Source organism: Lissotriton vulgaris, chromosome 5, assembly GCF_964263255.1.
Source record: "Lissotriton vulgaris chromosome 5, aLisVul1.2, whole genome shotgun sequence".
Lineage (NCBI taxonomy): Eukaryota > Metazoa > Chordata > Amphibia > Caudata > Salamandridae > Lissotriton > Lissotriton vulgaris.
In genome coordinates, this window is record NC_141693.1 from 1,004,542,306 (window position 1) to 1,004,560,835 (window position 18,530).

The window sequence follows — 18,530 nt, forward strand, 5'->3', positions numbered from 1 at the left end:
CTCAACCAAAGAATACTTATTATGCTCTACCATTTGCAATACCCCAATTTGTACCATCTCCTTTGTTGAAGTTAGCTGTACCCCCTTAATAACATACAAACCACAGCAAGCCCCTTGACCCCTGTACTTGGTTTTGTTCCAATCCTGTATCTTGACCATTGCTGGCCTGCTATTTTCCTGCCCATTTTCTTTTATTATACTTCACCCAACACCCCCTCAACCCCCTCCCCCCCAAAGCTACCTGAAGCAGGGAGTAGCCCTTACCTCCCTTCCCCAGCCTACCCAGCAAACAAGGGCGCCTTGACCTGGCACCTAGTCTCATATCTTTCCCCCCTCCGCCTCTGTGCTATTTATCATGTCACTATTTACCACTGGCGTACCTCCTACATAAAGTGCTAACATTAACCAAAAGTGATTGTGCTTTAAGTGTGCACGCCGACAAAAAATATCCATCTGTAACTGGTTTTATTGGCCAAAACCTAAACCCCATAGCATGGGAAAAAGCAGATTAATTCTTGCACAAAAAGTGCAGACAAGGGGTAGAACATGCATGTAAAGTCCTTGGCTTCAGAAACCTCTAACAACCTGAAGTTTCAGCTATTCTAAGATACCAGTTACCTATAAAAAAAAATGTAAAACAGCTTTTTCCTAACACAGCCTTATAGATACGAATTAGCCCCATTTTACCCCCCAAAAGGGAAGAGCAAAGTAGAGTAGCAAAATTAGATAATGCAAATAGTGCAAATCTTTTTTTAAGTCACCCATTACCTATAAAAGAAGAGATTGATACCCACTTTGCCCAATACGGCATGGTGAATACCATCATACCACCGTAGGGGTAAAAATAAAGTGCAGTAGTGAAAGTGAGCACAGTGCATAAAGTGCAAAGTGCAGTCTATTTTAATGGGACTGATTACCTATATAAAAAGAGAATAAAAGCAGCTTTACCCAATGCATCCAAGTAGGTACCATTAATCATCCCTAAAGGGGAGAACAAAGTGCAATAGTGAAAGTGAACACGGTGCATAAAGTGCAAAGTGCAAAAAATACCACGTGCAAGTAACTAAGCCTACTACCACTTGCATATGGTAATATAGAAACCGAGCTTAATATATTGCACTGTATTTCAAATCCATATAACTAAGTACAGTCCTAGAGTCCTGGTGTCCTCATTCTGTTCGGTTACTCCTCATTTTTCTATTTTCCACTTGGTTGGGATATCTTTTGTAATAGCTCTTGAGCTTCTTCAAGACTGGAGCAAAGTTGGAACTGGCCTCTCCATAAGACTTTCATTTTTGACTGCTGAACGATGGAGACTTGCACTCCTGCGCTCTTGAATTGACTGATCATGCACACAAAGTCCCTCCATCGACGTGCTGCTAACGCAGACCTATCGGAGAGCACTTTCACCTTGGCTCCGTCGGGAAGGACAATATCCCTTCTTTGAATCGCCTTATTGAAAATTCCCTCTCTAATGTGATAATCCGAATAATTCACAATCATTGTCCCAGGGTACTTGGGGCCCCAGAAGTTTCTGGGAAGGGATCTATGAGCCCTCATTATAGGGAGCTCCTCTGGTGCTTTCTCAAGTATATGTTCTCTGATCAGCGTCTCTTTGTAAGTCAAGGGGTTAGACTGACCATTGAGGCATTCACTATCCTCCAGTATCCCTGTAAAGTGCAAATTTGATTATCTAGCGTAATTCTCCATCTCGACCATCTTCAACTGTGAAGCCTGCAGCTATTTCTGCAGAGAGGCAATATCGGAGTCACAAGACCGGGAGTGGTCCTCAATGTCAGATACACATTGCTCCAATTCTTTAAATCGCTCTAGTATTTGCTGACCATATTCTCGACTTTGTCTAATCTCTGATGAAGTAAAGAGAGCTCTTGGGCCTGAGAGGTTTTGCAATCGCGTATTTCCCCCAAAATAGTCTCAAAAAACTGTTGCATTTGGTGCAACGAGACCAACAGGAACTGCATCCGCCTGACGTTTTCCCTGGAAAAGACAGTCGTACTCATAGCACCCTCCTGATTTGGCAAATCCAGCTCTTCAGCCCTGGGTTTTATCAGGAGACTGCAGGATACTGAGGGAGACCATAACCCTGGGCAGTCTGATATCTCTAGATCATAAAAAGGTGCAGTCAGACCTTTCCCTTGGACAGACTACCCCCTCTGATCCAGGTTGTTACCAGGTAAGATTTCCAGACTTGTACTGTTGAGACTTGAGAAACATCCGTGTGACATCCGATCTACAGGTAGCAAATTAGTGTCCATTTAGGTTGCCTTACGATTTTTGAAAAATACTGGGTAGTCTTTAGGAGGTTTATCCATCCCTCCCGCCTTGTAATTCTCCTCAGCTACTTTTCTTACAGCCATTCGTGCTGACCCTACATCACTTCCAGCCCTGTTGGTCTTTTGCAGATTGATGGAGAGTTATGGAGCATCCACCCCCATTAACTTTTGGAAACTACTTTGGGCCATGGTATCCGCCCCCAGCGCCCAAATTGCTGGTATCAAATTCTGGAGAGGGTACTGAAGAGGCCAGCGCCTGGGGAGAGGAACCTGGAGACAAAGGATCCATTGCAGTATTTGCCGCCCGCTCATTTTCAGTATAGTCTTCCTCTCCTGGCTGAAAAAATGTGTGAGTGAGCTGCTTTTCTCCTCGCCTTCTGAGTCAATGATAGAGATGCAAGCTGCAGCTGAAGCTCCTGCTCCTATTACTGATCCCTTCAGGACCATCTGCTGCATACTTCAGACCAAAGCCCCAGAATAAGTGTTTTTAACTTCTACACTATGGGTCACTATAGGTCTGCTATATGGACACTATACAAGCCGAGTACTTTCCCAAATTACTTTTCCAAACATTTCTTAGTTTTTAGGTCTTGCCTAGAGCGCAGCGCTCATGCGCTGCTCTAGGAGAGGGCCTCTTGGCATCCCTACTGCTTTTCTTGAAGCTGGTGCGGGTGGTACTCACACGCTAATGGGCTTTGCGTGCGTCTTTATAAAAAGACAGCACGCAAATGGACAAAGGCAGGTGCATGTCCCACCTTTGTATCCGCCAAAGCCTACGGCTTGCGAGCAGCAGAGCCATCTGTTTCCAATTATCGCACCCCCGTCTGGCGCTCACGTTAATTGTAAACAGATGGTCACGCTGGCCGTCACCATTCACGGGACGCTGCCCGGCACGCAAGCTCCAACCTACCACCTTCAGACTGCACGTGTATGCCTGTCATTCATCTGGTGCGTTATTTTAAAGATCTGTAATTTGCATCTAGTCGCGTCTCTCTTTTCATTCCACACAGACATGCTTGCAGCCTCCTACCCCGCCACCCGGGCTCGTGCCCCGTTATCGCCTCGTACAACTTCCCTGGTGCTTGTGACTCACTTCCAGCCCAAGCCGCGCAGGCCTTCTTATAATAAACATGTCACTTCAACATTTTATTTAGTTAGCATTTGATTATTTTCAGCAGCGTAAACCGACCCAGTCATAATAACTTGTTTCGGTATAGCGTGTCACAACGAATCTTTCAGTTTCTAAACGCTGTAGTTGACCCAGTGAAAAGGAACCAGACCCCTTGTCACTGAGTGTTGCGTGGGCTGAATATTATAGATAAGTGTGTTGTTCCACTTTCTGTGACACTCAAAACATCTGTACTAGCCAGGAATGTGGTAGGAATCCTGAAGAAACATTTTCTTCCTTTGATTTTCTCTGCATTCCATTGGCAAAATGCGCAGGTCTCGCCTGTGACGCTGTTTGGCATATTAATGTATATTACATATTTTGGTGCTTGAATTTCCCAAAGTTGAGGGTAATATTCTCCATGGGCTAAACACTTATAAGGTCAAGGTCCCAAAGGCGAGACCTATTGGCTATGCCACTGCTTGTTTTAAGAGGTTATTAGAGTTGTTTAAAGTTTTCACCCCTTCTCATCGATATTGGAGCTAGTGATTCACGGGCAGCCACAGAGCCTCCCAACAAAAGCACACATAAAAAAGATACCTCCTCCAATCCAATAAGAACCTCCTCGAACTCCAACACCAGCCACGATAACCTCAAGGTGCTCACTGCTTAACCTCCATTTTTCTCTCACCGCAGGGCCACAGGTTCATACTGCAGTTCCTTGTAGCTGCTGCACATGTCCTCACGGGGGGTCGGAGAACAACAACCAGAATACCCGCATTCTCCTTGGGGGTTTTCTCCGCAGGTCCTCTGTTGTGTTGTGGCACTTTCCGCACCTTCCACTACAAACATCCTTAATCTCCTATGATCTTCATCTCGCTGTTCGTGGCTCGCAGCTCCTGAGAAGCACGATCCAGAAGCAGCTTCATGCTACGAGAGGAAGGGGAGGAGTGACGCGCCTAAGCAGCAAGGCATTTGGCTCCCCCAGCCGCACGCTTGTAGGGTCCCCGCCTCTGCTCCACTTCAGAGACTCCTGTGGTCTACAGCTGTACCTAAACGTATCCCGATATGGAGCTGTACCCAGCATGGTGGAAAATTTGGGGCACTCACTGGATTCATGTTATTGAATGTGTTGCCCTCTCTGAGAACATTCTAATTTTTGTGGTTTCCAAGAGACTGAAAAGTGTTGCCTTAGTCTGAAACAGATTTGAACTTTTGTAAATATTTTATTTGCATCTCTGATCCCTGGGTTCGATATCTCTTCTGATGGTCTTAACCATTGGGTGAGAGTTAAAAAGAATTGGCAAAGCCAAACTAATATTGCTTCCATTTTATTGTATAGGCCAGAACTATTAACTTTGTCAGTGCTGCAGACTGGGAAGTTACACAGGTCAGGGCAGAGTACATCACAGTGGAAATTCTAGAAGCTTCGGGACAGCAGGGGTCATATGCAGTGGCGGGGCATCACACATTGAGTGAAAGGGGGCCAGATGCACACAGAGGGTCAGCTGGTGGAGACGCTGATGCTGCAAGCGAATACAGGACGATTTCAGGGGCCCGGGGGCACATAGATGGGTGCTGATGGAAGACAGAGGTTTTGTAGGGCAGCAAATAAAGGGATTACAGAGAGTGGCATACTGCCACATAGATGGAGCTAGAGGAAGGGTGAGGTTACAGATGGTCCAGCAAAGCAGACTGGGAAGCCCAGAGGGGCTGCAGTGGACGAGGGGTACATAGAAGGTCAGCAGAGTTGGGGCAGGGTACCAAACAAAGGCTGCTGGGGCACGTGGCACACATAAATCTGCAGGAAGGTACTAAGAGAATATATGGGGAGGCAAGTGACCCATAAGGGCTGCTTCCAAAGTGGATCCTCAGCAGCCCCGAGCACACAAGTCCAGTGTATTGCCTAGCAAGAATCATGAGGCATTGCCGAGGGAGTCAATAGGTCATTGCGGCCACGGCCCACCAATTTCAAAGTGCCTGAGTGTGACATTGGGGTATCTTCCAGTTAAGTTGCTAAATGCTAATAAAAGTTTGCTTTAGCAGCATGCAGGTTCATGACCATCTTCTGATCTGCCTACAGTGTGTTACAGCTGAGAGCAGTCTGTCTGCTCCCTGACAGTTTTCAGCTGCGTTAGTAGTTGCACTAACTAATTTTGGGTCTAAGGGGTGAGAGTCTCTGTGGAGCAACGTAACTACCGTGAACTCCGTGCCGAGCATCACTAAGTGAGCAGAGCCTGTAGAGTAGCACTTTGACAGGCTGCGGCTGGTGTGATCTGGGATACTAGGCAGTGCGCCTGACTGGGGAGACCGCTCAGCTAATGGTTTTTATAGGGTTGAGCAAGCTGAAGCTTTTTTGAAATAATACGGCTTGGTTGTGCCCTATGTGTGCCTCAGCCTCAATCTCTTGAGGATTTGTATGTTTCCCTCGTCTTCATTGCTTAATTATGCTCAAGAGAAAGTGTTCCTTATTGTCATTGAAATGCCATTCATAAATGCACTAAATTATGAAAATGTCACACATGTAGCAATCTGAAACCTAGACAGCTATGCACTTCTAGCAAATATTATTTTTGATTGGTAGTGAAACCACTTCCATGAAAGAGTAACCTCTAATGGCTGCAATTCGCTTGTAGAATTTCCACTCCTGTGCTAGTGATACAAGGCATACTCCTGAACACAAATTCACAAATCCTTCCAATCAATGTTTCCATTCCATATACACATCCAAAGGTACTCCAAAAAATGAAGGGGCGATTAGGATCGCAGACGGATCGACACCGCTTTGCAGGCTGTGGCAATCCATCCGCCATCCTTGCCCGTCCGCCAACTATTTCCCCCCCGCCATATTACAATAGCGGGAAGACCGTGGCGGATGGGAAGACCGTCCGCCGCTTTTCCGCCGCGGTTGCAAGAAAAGGTCTAATATAGTGGCGGTGTCTATCAGACACCGCCAGCCATATTAGGATGGTCTGAGGGAAATGCCTTTCCGTGGCGGCAATGCCGCCACGAAAAGGCATTTGGTCCTTGTTTTGGGGGCCCGTTGCGGGCTCCCAGGGTGAAGGGGGGATGGGGGTGCTCATGGGGGGTACCTATGGAACCCCCCTGCGTTTCACAGTACAACATGGCAGGCACCGCGCGGTGCCTGTCATGTTCTGCGGTGAAACGCACAACATGCATTTTTGACATCGCGGCGGGCGATGCTTTCAGCACCGTCGGCCGCAATGTTAGAAATGCGGGATGCACCCGCCACTGTGGCGGGTGCATCCTAATTCGGGCACGGTACCTCCGCCCTTGTGGTGGACGGTACCTGCCTCAGACAGGATGGCGGACGGACTTTGTCTGTCCGCCATCCTAATTGACCCCTAAGTTTGGCAGATAAGTCCAGGGTAAAGAATTTATGATCATCACCATATTTCAAACTAACCGTATTTTGAAGGGCGCAGCAGAGCGATTGGCACTTGAAGAATAACTGTAAAAAGATGGGATTTTTCATTAATTTACAGATTAGGTGAATTTACATGAATCTGATTTTTGCACAGAAGCTCTCAGAGACTATTGAGAAGTGGATTTGAGTGCCGTTGTCGCTGCTGGGGCGAATCTCACTCATGAAAATGATGGTGCTTCCACGTTTTATATTCCTTATTGTGAACTTACCGATCCCATTACCAAAATCATTCTTTCATACTCTAAGATCCCTCATGATCAGACTGGCATGGGCTAGGAAGCAACCACTCGTGCAGTGGGAGACACTGACTAAACCATAATCAGCAGGTGGGCTTAATGCCACAGAACTTGAAATGTATTATTGCGCAGCACAACAAATGCAAGCATATTATTGGCTGCATGGTCCCAATGATACCGCACACCTGTACATTGAGAGAGATGAAGTGAGCACAGTGTCCTTGCCGCAATATCTCCTTGGTAAGCCACAGAGACAATACCATGTTATAGACCTAGTAGGGAATACATGAAGCCAATTTTGGGCTGCTGATATACAGAGGATCACTCTCCTCTACGCCCCGAACCATGGATGATTACTTTTCAGAGGTGTGGTCAATAAGTGTGATCAGTTGCAGGCACAAACATCAGAGGCGTCAGTGCTCACAAGGTTTCATTACCATCGAGCTAGACAGACACTGCGTAGGTGTTAGGTCATTGCATGCTGGAACCATGAGAATACTCGTTCTTAATGTATTTATTGCATGCTCAGACCATGCGGAGCACAATTTCAATATTATTCACACTCACGAGGACCGGCATCAACTCTACACATATAAAGGTGTAGAAATGGTACGCTGAATTAGGGGTAGATATAACAGAAGAGCAATGGTTATATTGCTGCTCAAGCATGAAATCCATCTTGCAAAACGGCAGACACCGATAAATACCTGCACAGAGTGTACTACACGCCGGCCCTAATATATAAATATGGACTGAGGGAACATGATAAATGTGTACGAAGTGGAGCTGCTGAGGCAAACTTTACAAATCTTGCTCAGGACTGCCCTGGGATCTGCAGATTCTGGACAGCAGTCTTTGCTGCACTGCAGGACATGGCTGGGCAGATGTTCCTGTGACTCCATTAGTGGCCCTCCTGGGATACGTCGCAGAGTTACCTAAGCTAACCCTTAGACTACTAGCGCTTGACATATTAATAGCAAAACGTGGAATAGCTATGCTTGGATGAAGGGCCCAACACCCTCCTTCTCAGAATGGTGTACAGACTTGTCCTATTGCAAAACACAGTCAGACAGCTATAATGCGCTCATGCCCACACGCTGCAGGCCAAAAAACATTTGGGGTCCATACTAGGCATTCCTCGCCCACAAAGCTGAGGAGGAAGAGACGATGACAGATTGGGGATTGGTTGACAATTTAAGTCCCTTTAGATACGATCAGTATAGGTAATCAGAAGTGAATTATTGTTAATCTGAAGAGGAATTGGTTCTGTATTTCAACAAAAGACTGATCAACTTATTGTGATAAATCTGTGTTTGTAACTCATTAATTTTTGCACATGGTCACTTGTAGCACGATACTATTTGTACAGTCACAAAATATGTAAAGTTTAAAAAAAAATATATAGATATAAAAATGTGAACAAACTTTTTGATACAATTAATAAAATTAAACAAAAAATAGATCATACAAAAATTCATTAGTACCTGAATCTTCTTTCAGCGTCTTAACTGTGATTTAAATCCTTGCACATAACCCGGTGCAAAATCCTATTTTTCCTAAAAGTATAGTCTCCCTGCTAGGGTTCATCCTGTAAGGTAGGGGCCCCCAATTTTCATACTAATTATTGTTAATCTGAAACATAAAAAATTGTAGATTCTGTATTCGGTAGCTAAATCATTGCTAGTAAGGCCACCCTGTCCAATATGGTGAATTACAGTTGTTCAAATGTATATTACTGATATGTCTCCCAGCCTGATGCTGAAAGCGACTATGCAGAATGTTTTTTTTTAATCATATACTGTTGCTCTCTACTGCTGGTAAATGTCGAAATCATTGTTTTTTTAAAACAAATCTGATTTTTGCAAATTTAGCTAGCTATGCTTAGGAATTTTTGTGAGCCGTATAAAGGTTCTAGATCTATTCAAAATTAGGAAATCTACAAAGAATAGATTTACAACTTTCAAAAATACCATTGTGACTAGTTACTTGAAGAAACAGTGCTGCCAATAAAGGTTTCAAAACATTGCAGGCACCTGGAGATGGGCATCGAGGAGTTTCAATCCTGTTCATGTTTCATACTTTTTTCAGATAAATTGCATAATTCCAGAAATAGGATGTACACCAAAGTAGAATTATGATTCACATAAAAGAAACTTAAGTCAAAACATTTGATGATCAGGCACCAAATAGAAAATATAATTTTTTGAAGATGTCTAGCTCTGGTGTTTTTTCTTGGCATGAGTTATCTTCCATTTTACATCATTTCAGCGGCTGAAAATAAATGTGACAATCTACCATTACTAATCTAACCTCTAAGGTTCCTATTATAATAACTAGCAGGGCTCAAGCTTCAGTAGAACGGGATATTCCCAAAATCCTTATTTTAAAGCCCCTTAAGCAAAAGGAATGCAGTTGCTCTGCCTCGCCTGCAGCTAAATCTTCTGGAAACCCTATCTGTTTGACAATATTCTAGAACAACTCTCCTAAAAATGTTGTATTTGGTTTGAGCCATCTCAAAGTTATGCAAGTGAGATACAAGATATTTATATGATTTAAATTTTTCATGTGTTCAATTATATTTTAGTAAAAAGTATTCTTCCCAATCTTTTCTTTCCTGTTCCTAAAATGACAAAAAAAGTTGAAAAATTCCTCACCAAGCTACAATATATTTGTTTTTGTTTTTTTCCTATTAGTACTTCGAATGAGGATAAAAGAGGTGAAGATTGAAAATGGGGATCGCAAACTAATTGCTGCGCAGAAGAAGAAAAAAGTTTTGAAAGCAGGGAAACTGAAGAGGAAAGAATTTCGGAGGCTTGTGCTGTACATCAAGAATGCCGCGGGATGCCCATGCCCTCAACTGGACAACCTGAGCGGCAGCTTCCTGATCATGGGGCGCAAAGTTGATGGGCGGCTTCTGCTCACGGCCATCTATAAATGGGACAAGAAGAGCAAAGAGATGAAGTATGCGGTGAACTTCATGTTCTCCTACCCATGCTCAGACACAATCTCCCACGGTGCTGGAGGGCTCTTGGGATCTTTTCGCTAAGCACTTTTTCCCAGATAAAACTATGTCTTCCTCTCCAAGTCCTATCATGACCAAATGTGCTTCCTCTCTGGATATTAGTCCATACCAGCACAACATAGCATATATGATCTACATACGCCCAAATGCTTTTCCTTCTGTTCTACTCACTGCCACCAAAAATGTAGAGGGTCTTGAAAGGCCTGCTGGACAAAATGGCGGCAGCTTGAGATCCAATCGTGCCATGATAAATCAGGTGCTTTCATAGCAATGACAAAAGACTAGCAAATATGTGCAAGAACAAAGGCAATGACCTGAAGGTCTGCCACTAGTTCATTTATTTTTGATAAGTGGCGAAGTTTTAGGTATGCAAAGTGGCAGGTAAATAAAGGATCAGTTTTGTTCTGGCATCACTTAAATGTTACAGGTTTGCACAAAAAATAACAACCTCCTTGATCGCATACTGTAACTGAAGAAAATAATTATTTTGTGGAATGTTGGCTGTAGGAAGAATTTGCTACAAAGAAATCCGAAAACAGTGGAAAGAGGTCTGGTCGGTAGGGAGACGTTTCAGATGTCGGTATCAGTACAGCTGAAGTAAAACCGCAACAGCAAAATCATACAAGTTTGTAAATGTCTGAAACAGTGACAGAATTTACAAATGCAAACTGCAGATCACTGACGTGAATAGCCCATGTGAAGATGTATTTGTCTATTATAGTTTTTGGCTCACAAAGTTGATAAAATCCTAATCAAATGTATAACTAGTAGAAAGGAAGAGGATAGCCATTTCATGGCTAGAGATGGGTGGAAAGCCCTGCTCTATTCATTTAAAATATTCTTGAAAAAGTGACTTATTTTCTTTTCTGTTCGAGTGGAGAATCTAAGGGAAGGGGAGCTAAGTGCAAAAGTGCCTTTTTGGGAAAGGAGGGGAAGGGGACAAATAGAAATGAAATGAGCAGGATTAACCTTTTACTGTGCATTGGCACATTTTTATATGTTTCAGATTTTTTGACTCTGTTTCCCAATAGTAAGTGAAGGTGAAAATGTACCTTTTAAGGTTTGTGAGCAGTTTGCAATTGCCTGCTTGTTTTAGCTGACACACTGATTTTTTTCCATATCTACGTATTTTATAAAATGGTTGGCTTCTGCATTAAATTCATGCCAGTCAAATGTACTGTTTCCAGATCAGGGAAAACTGAATTAATAGGTGTGGTCTCTAACGGTGCAGGATTCAATTTCATTTCACAAGAAACATCCTGATTATGTCTGAGGAGTAGAAAAGGGCTCCAACATGCGTTCGTCCTACTTCGTAAATAGAATTTTTTGAAAATAAGCATTATCCTTGCAGAATTGCATACTGCACACCTGAAAATGTGTTACCAAGTGACCAGTTTCAAAAGCACACTATTAGAAATCTGAGCATGAGACTTAAATTTAAAAAAAACATAATCGAGATATTTCAAATGCTGTCCATTAAAGGCGAGCTGCAATTTGGTGCTACAACCCAATTGTTTCGATTCTGAAGCATAAAGTTTAATTTGTGGCTCATCCATGTCCCTCCAAACGAACATACACAAACTGCGTTTTCTGCAATAATCAATGGAGCTGGACACTTGGGAGCAATTAAAAGTTATATTCAAATATTCATTTATTTTTAAAGTGTTAGTACCTGCGATTCAGTGCCCGAACAGAGATACAAATAGCTAGAACAGTCTCAATCTTCATTGTGCAGGAGATCCAATTTCTCTTTCAAGAACATGCCCTCTCATGTCCCCAACAACTTATCATAAAAACTCTGTACCTGGCCTCAAATCTTGGCCCTTTACAATGGTGCTAGTCTCTTTAGTCCAACATTAACAATGGTCCATGCCTGCCTTCTCAAACTATGTTTTGCCGAAAAATTGAAACATCCCAGTTTCCTCAAATCCAGGTTCATGCTTTCTTCTCAGTTGATCCCTATCACTGTCATATTCAATTTTCTGTAAAATTATATCAGTTGTATCCAGGCCACATTTTAATGTCGACAACCACATGAAGCCTGTGTCAGGATCCCAGCATCTAGGCTCGGTTCTGAGAGACATTCCTTGAGCCTTGAGCATGTACACCACACCATTCATGCAATGGTCCCTGAGTTTAGCAATTACCTGAAGGGTGGAAGAGGCATCATCATCTTGCACAGTTCTCAGTCCTAATGCAAAGAGATGTGATTTACGCACCCGGAGGATAATGTGAGAAACGTAGGCATGTTATCTGAAGATAACAAAAGTGAGTGTAGTGGATGATAGGCATGGGGAAGGGAGCGAGTCCAATTATCATATCGACAGTAAGAGAAGTAATACAACTTTTAGTCTTGCATAAATAAGGACATTCTGAAAATACTAAGGCTGACATGGCTGTCATGGTGAGGTAGGAGACGATTGGAACATGCCCTATTCTTGAATTGAAATTTTATATATCCATGGCAGTCTGTAGATTTTGGTTCCTAATGCTTAAAGTCCTACTAGGCAATTTTATAAACCCTTCATTGTTAGGGAAACCATTCTTTCTCGGTATAATGCAATTTCTAAAATGATCTTGAAGTATGGTTGCCGTTGGCTTTCACTAATACAATATGTTGCATTCTACAAGGAGTTTATGTTAACTTTTCTCATGTAGTAATGAATCTCAGGATTGACTTTACAAAATATGGAATTCTGGAAACGAAGAGCTATGATTAGAAGCATGTAAAATGGTATATGCTCATTTACCTTAACACTTCCGCGAGGTTTTGTAAAAAGATTATCTAATCAGGGACAATGAAAATACTATGCTGAAATATGTGTCACAATCATCAGTCATATTTAATCAGTCTAGTTATAAACTGTTGAGCGTATCAACAATATGTGGGCTAGCAAATAAGAGAAATACTATCCCAATTCTCAGACATTTTTGCGCACCTAAGTTCAAGTCCAGTGTGCAAAAGGCAACATTTACGGGAGAAATATTACAAATGAAAACACTTTCATATGTACTCCTTTCAACTGCAGTAATAAAGTTTTCACGGGGATTAATAGGGATTAAAACCTCACAAAATCGATGTGGTTGTAAGAGGAAAGGATTTAGCCACTGCGAAAAGTATTTTTCCTTTAGGTAAAAAAAAATGTAGGAAAACTGAACTTGCTGATCTTGCCCCGTTTTCTACACTAGTTCTAGAAAACACTAGTCGCTTCTCTGAAAAAAAAATATGTGGCCTCACTGCAAAACAGTTTTGTGGATACAAACAAGAAAAAGAGACACAACCTTAATGAAGAGTTGTGGATGAAAGCAGCAGACACAAGGATGTATTTTGTGTGAGTGCAATTCTGAATAAATCTGATCCTTCATGATGTGAATATAGTGAAGGGTTCTTTTGGGTGTCCAAGTGCTGATGACATTGTCATAATCAAAGAAATGTGCAAGATCATTGGTTGAAGTCAAGCATGGAATGACCCTACGATTCCAATTTCACAGAACAGTGCCTTTATCCCTTTCTTATCCACTCCTTCACTTGCTTTATCCTCACCTGGGCACCTTTGTGTACCTCTACGTGTCTTTGTTTTATCCCACCATAAATCCTTAGAACCAGACTACAGATTATGTAGTCATGCTCATCTGCAATCCTGCATTCAGACGTACAGACATTGCAGAGATCAGTCTTTTCGGATGGTGGATCAGCAGTCATTTTTGCTTGCGATCGCACAAACGGAGAACTGATTCACATTGGATTTTCCACATTTCTGGCCTGTTTTTCATTTTTTTGGTTTGTTAACAAATTTTATTGAGTTTTCAGACAATCAATACAATACTATAGCAGTATGCGTGCAATTGCATTCACCCACCCCTTATTGTATTTTAGGAGAGGACACCTCTTAAATATAATGCATCCGGTTATATATATCTGCTGCGTAGTTCAAACTGTCCGTTATTGGGCGGGCAAGCATTACTTACAGAGCAAACTGAATCTGTACGCTTGCGTTACGGCCTGCTTTTCATGCAGACATTTTATCACGATTTTCCTGTCAAAATGTAAGTGGGAAAAGCAAAACAGCTATGAATTTACCTGCACAGCTTTTTCCTTCTTTTTTGCCCTCATCGGAATAACAAAGCAACTCTTAATCAGGTCCTTAATGTCCTGCACAAGCCTCAGTTCTACTCTGCTTCGCATTTTTATGTGCTGCCCAGCACTAGTAACCGTATCTATGCTCCCTGTAGCAGTGTCTCACTGTTGTAGGGAAAGTAAGAATATCTGGACATGTCTCATGGTCACACAAATTAAACACCATTAAGGAAAGTACAATCATTATTTTTGCAGATGATTTAAGAGATATATATTGTATCACTGTATAATTTACATACCTCTGAAATATGTTGGATTAAGTAACATATTGTAGTGTTTGTTGATTTAAAGACTTTTTTTAGGAATAATTAAGCAAGATAAAATAAAATGTTTGCTCATTTTTCAAAGGTAGAAAGAAGAAAATGTTGACCCTATGTGGGCTGCAACAAAATACAAGAACCAAAACTGACTGGAACATGTAGCTTTTTTGAATTTCTTTAAATAATGTTAAATGTGTTCCCCTCTGTTGTTCCTAAAAACTACTATTTCGGGTTTTTACTTCAGTTTGTCATTGTTTTCTTAATTTGCCAACAAGAAGCACAAACCATAATGAAACTGAATTAATGAAAGAAAGGCATGAGTAGGATTTGGGTAAAAGTAGTAGGCTAGACCTCATGCTATCTCCACCTAGAGGTAATGACGTAACCAATGGTCTCTAATTGTTACTGCATTTTACGACTTCACTTCATCTGAAACATTGCAAGAGTCAGACCCAAAAAGGCAACAGGTCTTAATAGACCTAGCCTGAAGCAGAGGGACTGCAGCCAGGAGAATTACAATTTAATGAGTTGTGAATGATCATGTATTCAGGGACTTTTAATACCAGTGGGAAAAAAAGTTAAGGAATGAATGACACAGCACTAAACTTAAAGCTGACTGCTAATAAAAGTAAGATCCTCTTTTCTCCATTACAGCGAGTGTTTTTGATGGAAAAATTTTAATTTACATAATTTACATTTTCCTGATAATTTGAATTCATAATGTTTGAGCTATAACAACGTATTTGTTCAAGACAAAGAGAAATCGTAAGCAATAATTTGTGATGCTTTATTTTCTTCTCTGGGGGTGGGCAGCTCCATCATTTCTTACCCTCATTTAATTTCGTACATAAAAATAGTTGCTGTAATCATTGTGCTTATGACTTCCAACATATTCCAGTAAGGAAGAAGTAAAATGTGAACACTTTATGCAAAAAATATAATTGAGAATGTGCTACTAGCTGATTTCAATGGATACTATGCTTTTATATAACTTGTATTTGAAACACAAGTTGGAATACATGTACATTGTTTATTAATTTACATTTATTCCTGAAAAAGACTTGTAAACCCAATTTTTTTTGTTATAAATATGTGAGTTTTTTAATCTCATGATATTGTAAATGGGAATATGACATTATTTTTGCAGGGTCCTTTTAAGGCATTTTAATATCGCAGAAGTTCAAATTAAATCCATGTATTTGAATTCTCTAACAATTTCTGCAGCTAGCCAGAAATCTAGCTACTATAGCTGAAATAGACTTTAAAAAATAGAATAGCTAATTGAGAGCTGGAGAGTGACATAAGTCATGTTTCGTCCTGGTTGCTGAATAAATAGTTGAATAGCCCTTACATTGTTAATTTTTTTACACCCAAAAATGTTGTTTTTAACACCATGCGTGCGGGCTGTTTTCCCGCTGTGCGCTGAACTTTTAAAAAACCCGCGGTTCATGACGAGCTCAGCTCGTCATGAGCGTACAACAGGCGTAACTCATGACGAGCTGAGCTCGTCATGAGCGTCAAAGGGGTTAAAGAGTTAAGGGACCCCATCATTTCTCTGCAAAGCTTTCCAAAGTACAGCATAATTTAATGTTCCCAGCCTTTTCAGAGTAATGCCAGCAGTGCCTTACTCCTGAAGTGAGATGTTCTCCCAGTGTGCACCCACGCAGAACAACGAATGCCCAAATGCCTTACCACATAGCAGAATGTCTGTTGTGGACTGAAAGAAAGCACTCCACTCCCACCATTCCTTTTGAGGAATAACTCCTCTTTGAATTTACCCTTCTCCACTGGTTCAGGACCACTAACGAGAGCTTTCCGTCTTCAAGAAGGACATTCCCTGCATTCCACACTGCAATAACTCAAATAAGAGAACAAAAAATCGCAACCACTATGGGATTTTGAGCTTGGAGTATACATTTGGCCACTAAATTTAGAAGCCACAGGACACCATGATTTTGAACACTTGATATTGAGCGTACACTCTATGTTCAGCACTGTAATGTACACATCTGTGTATATATTTGATGATAAGGCAATAATGATGAATCCGCTCAGTGACAAAATGCATAACACACTCCTATCAAAAGATGAGCATCTTCATATATAGTTTGCAATGTTGAACTGCGATTGGATTTCATTGTGCATGTGTATAATAACATTCTTCACACTGTACATAGTTTCAGGTTTCATTCTACCCCTTTGTTGTCATATCTCAAGATTCGTCAGAGCGTCAGACAAAGGGCTTTGAGGTCCTCTTCAAGGGCTTTGGAAACCTGAAGTGGGACATATTTTGGAGAAGGGTTGGGAGAAGTAAGATGGTGGCTCATAACTCTTTAAAAGCAAATGTTTGGAGGTGGACATCATTGCCAAGGAAGAGTGAGTAAGGCTATATCTGTTTTATAGTGAAAGAAAGGCTCTGTCGCTGTTCGGGAAGCTGATTTTGGAAGAGTGTTTAAACATTTAAGCAACTCATCAACAGGGCATAGGTTCTCTTCCTTTCATGCTATATACAATGTTACATGCCCTTTGAAGAAGGGCATGCAACATTGTATTCAACCTTTTCACGTGAACATTTATAAAACGCAAAACATATGTGTTCTTAGCTGTAAAAGGCAACCTTTTGTCAGGAAGCCCTAAAGCACATGCAATGCAATGAAAAAGAGAAGCAAAAAAGGAGCTTGGAGGAGCACCTGGGAGTGGAGCAAGTGTGAGCAGTAAAAACACATTAACACCTGTTTGATCACGGTGGCATGGTATTACTTTATGCATACAAGAATGTAAATGAACTCACAAAATATATCCTGTATACATTATAGAAGCATTTAAAAGCCAATCCTAGTGTCTCCTACTCTACAGAATGCCAACTGTTCCTTGAATAATGATGACTTAAAAAAACAAAACGTTGTGGCTTTAATGATAATTATTTTTTTATTTTCTCCTTGATTTTCTGTTAAAGAATTCAGCTCCCAATACTTGTTGACAGTTGTTCAGCCTGGTTCCTATTATAGTCCCAGCATAGGTCCATCCCTGTGCTCGCCAATTTGTTTTCCAGCTTGGCATAGAATATATTTTATATCTACATACCATTGTTGTCTCATGTATTATTCTGTACTATATTTCAATCAATGTTTTGTATGTCTGAAAAATATTTTAATGTCACTACTATTTTACCATATGTCTCAGTTTTGGAGTAAATTATTTCATTTTAAAAACAAGCGTGGTTGTTTTGTTTTAGATTTAAACACGCAGAAGAAACGAATTGAATGTTTTTTATTTCAAGAGCTAACTTAGATGCAATTAGCAAGTCTTCTTACTTTTATGATGAACTTGTTAATTTAACCCGAGAGCAGGTGGAAAGAAATCTAGGGTTTGTTAGGCGACCATATTGGTTAAAATAGCTTTCCAGTTAATCCCGACTATCAAGCCAGTCAGGAGAGAATTCTTGTAAATATTTCTCATGTAAATTTCTTTTTTTGAGTATTGATCATAACTCTTCTCCAGGATATGCTCACTCCCACACATAGGCCACTTAGTGGGAACCCCCTTCCAGCAATTAAGGGTGGGGAGATTAACCCTCATTCCAAAACCTACACTACGACACAACCAGTAGCATCTGCTTCCTTACAAAATTTGTATCATCGAAGTTCGAAAATAAGGTTCCAGGACAAACGAAGCTAATCGCATATCCCCCCTCAGGGGAGGCTCAAGCACACTACCTAATGAGAAAAAAGGAACATTGGAAAAGACGTCAGGCTGAGTCTCTGGGACTCAAGATCCTCATGCAAATTACGCAATAGGTATGTGTCCACTTCTAGTATATTTCCTTCTCCACAAATGGAAATCGAAACTCTTAAAGTACAAGCTGACAGTATGTCACAGAGCATTCTTAATGTGTTACACGTAATGAAGAACATTTTGGAAATCACAGTAAGTACTCACGCCATAGCCAATATCATTCAAGAATCAGTGCATGAACCTCAAGGAAAGCGTAAATGGATAGCCACTACCAAATAGACAAAATTGA

At 41.3% G+C, this 18,530-nt stretch overlaps 1 protein-coding gene across 1 annotated transcript in view; it reads left to right on the forward strand.

Annotated features, from left to right (window-relative positions):
- Positions 1-17,718, forward strand: part of SFRP5 (secreted frizzled related protein 5) — a 152,786-nt gene extending 135,068 nt beyond the window's left edge. The window contains exons 3-4 of the mRNA XM_086922613.1: positions 9,780-15,903; positions 16,039-17,718. Coding sequence (XP_086778739.1) covers positions 9,780-10,132 — 353 coding nt within the window. The 3' untranslated portion in view covers positions 10,133-15,903; positions 16,039-17,718. The remainder of the gene's footprint in view (positions 1-9,779; positions 15,904-16,038) is intronic.
- The last annotated feature ends 812 nt before the right edge of the window (positions 17,719-18,530 follow it).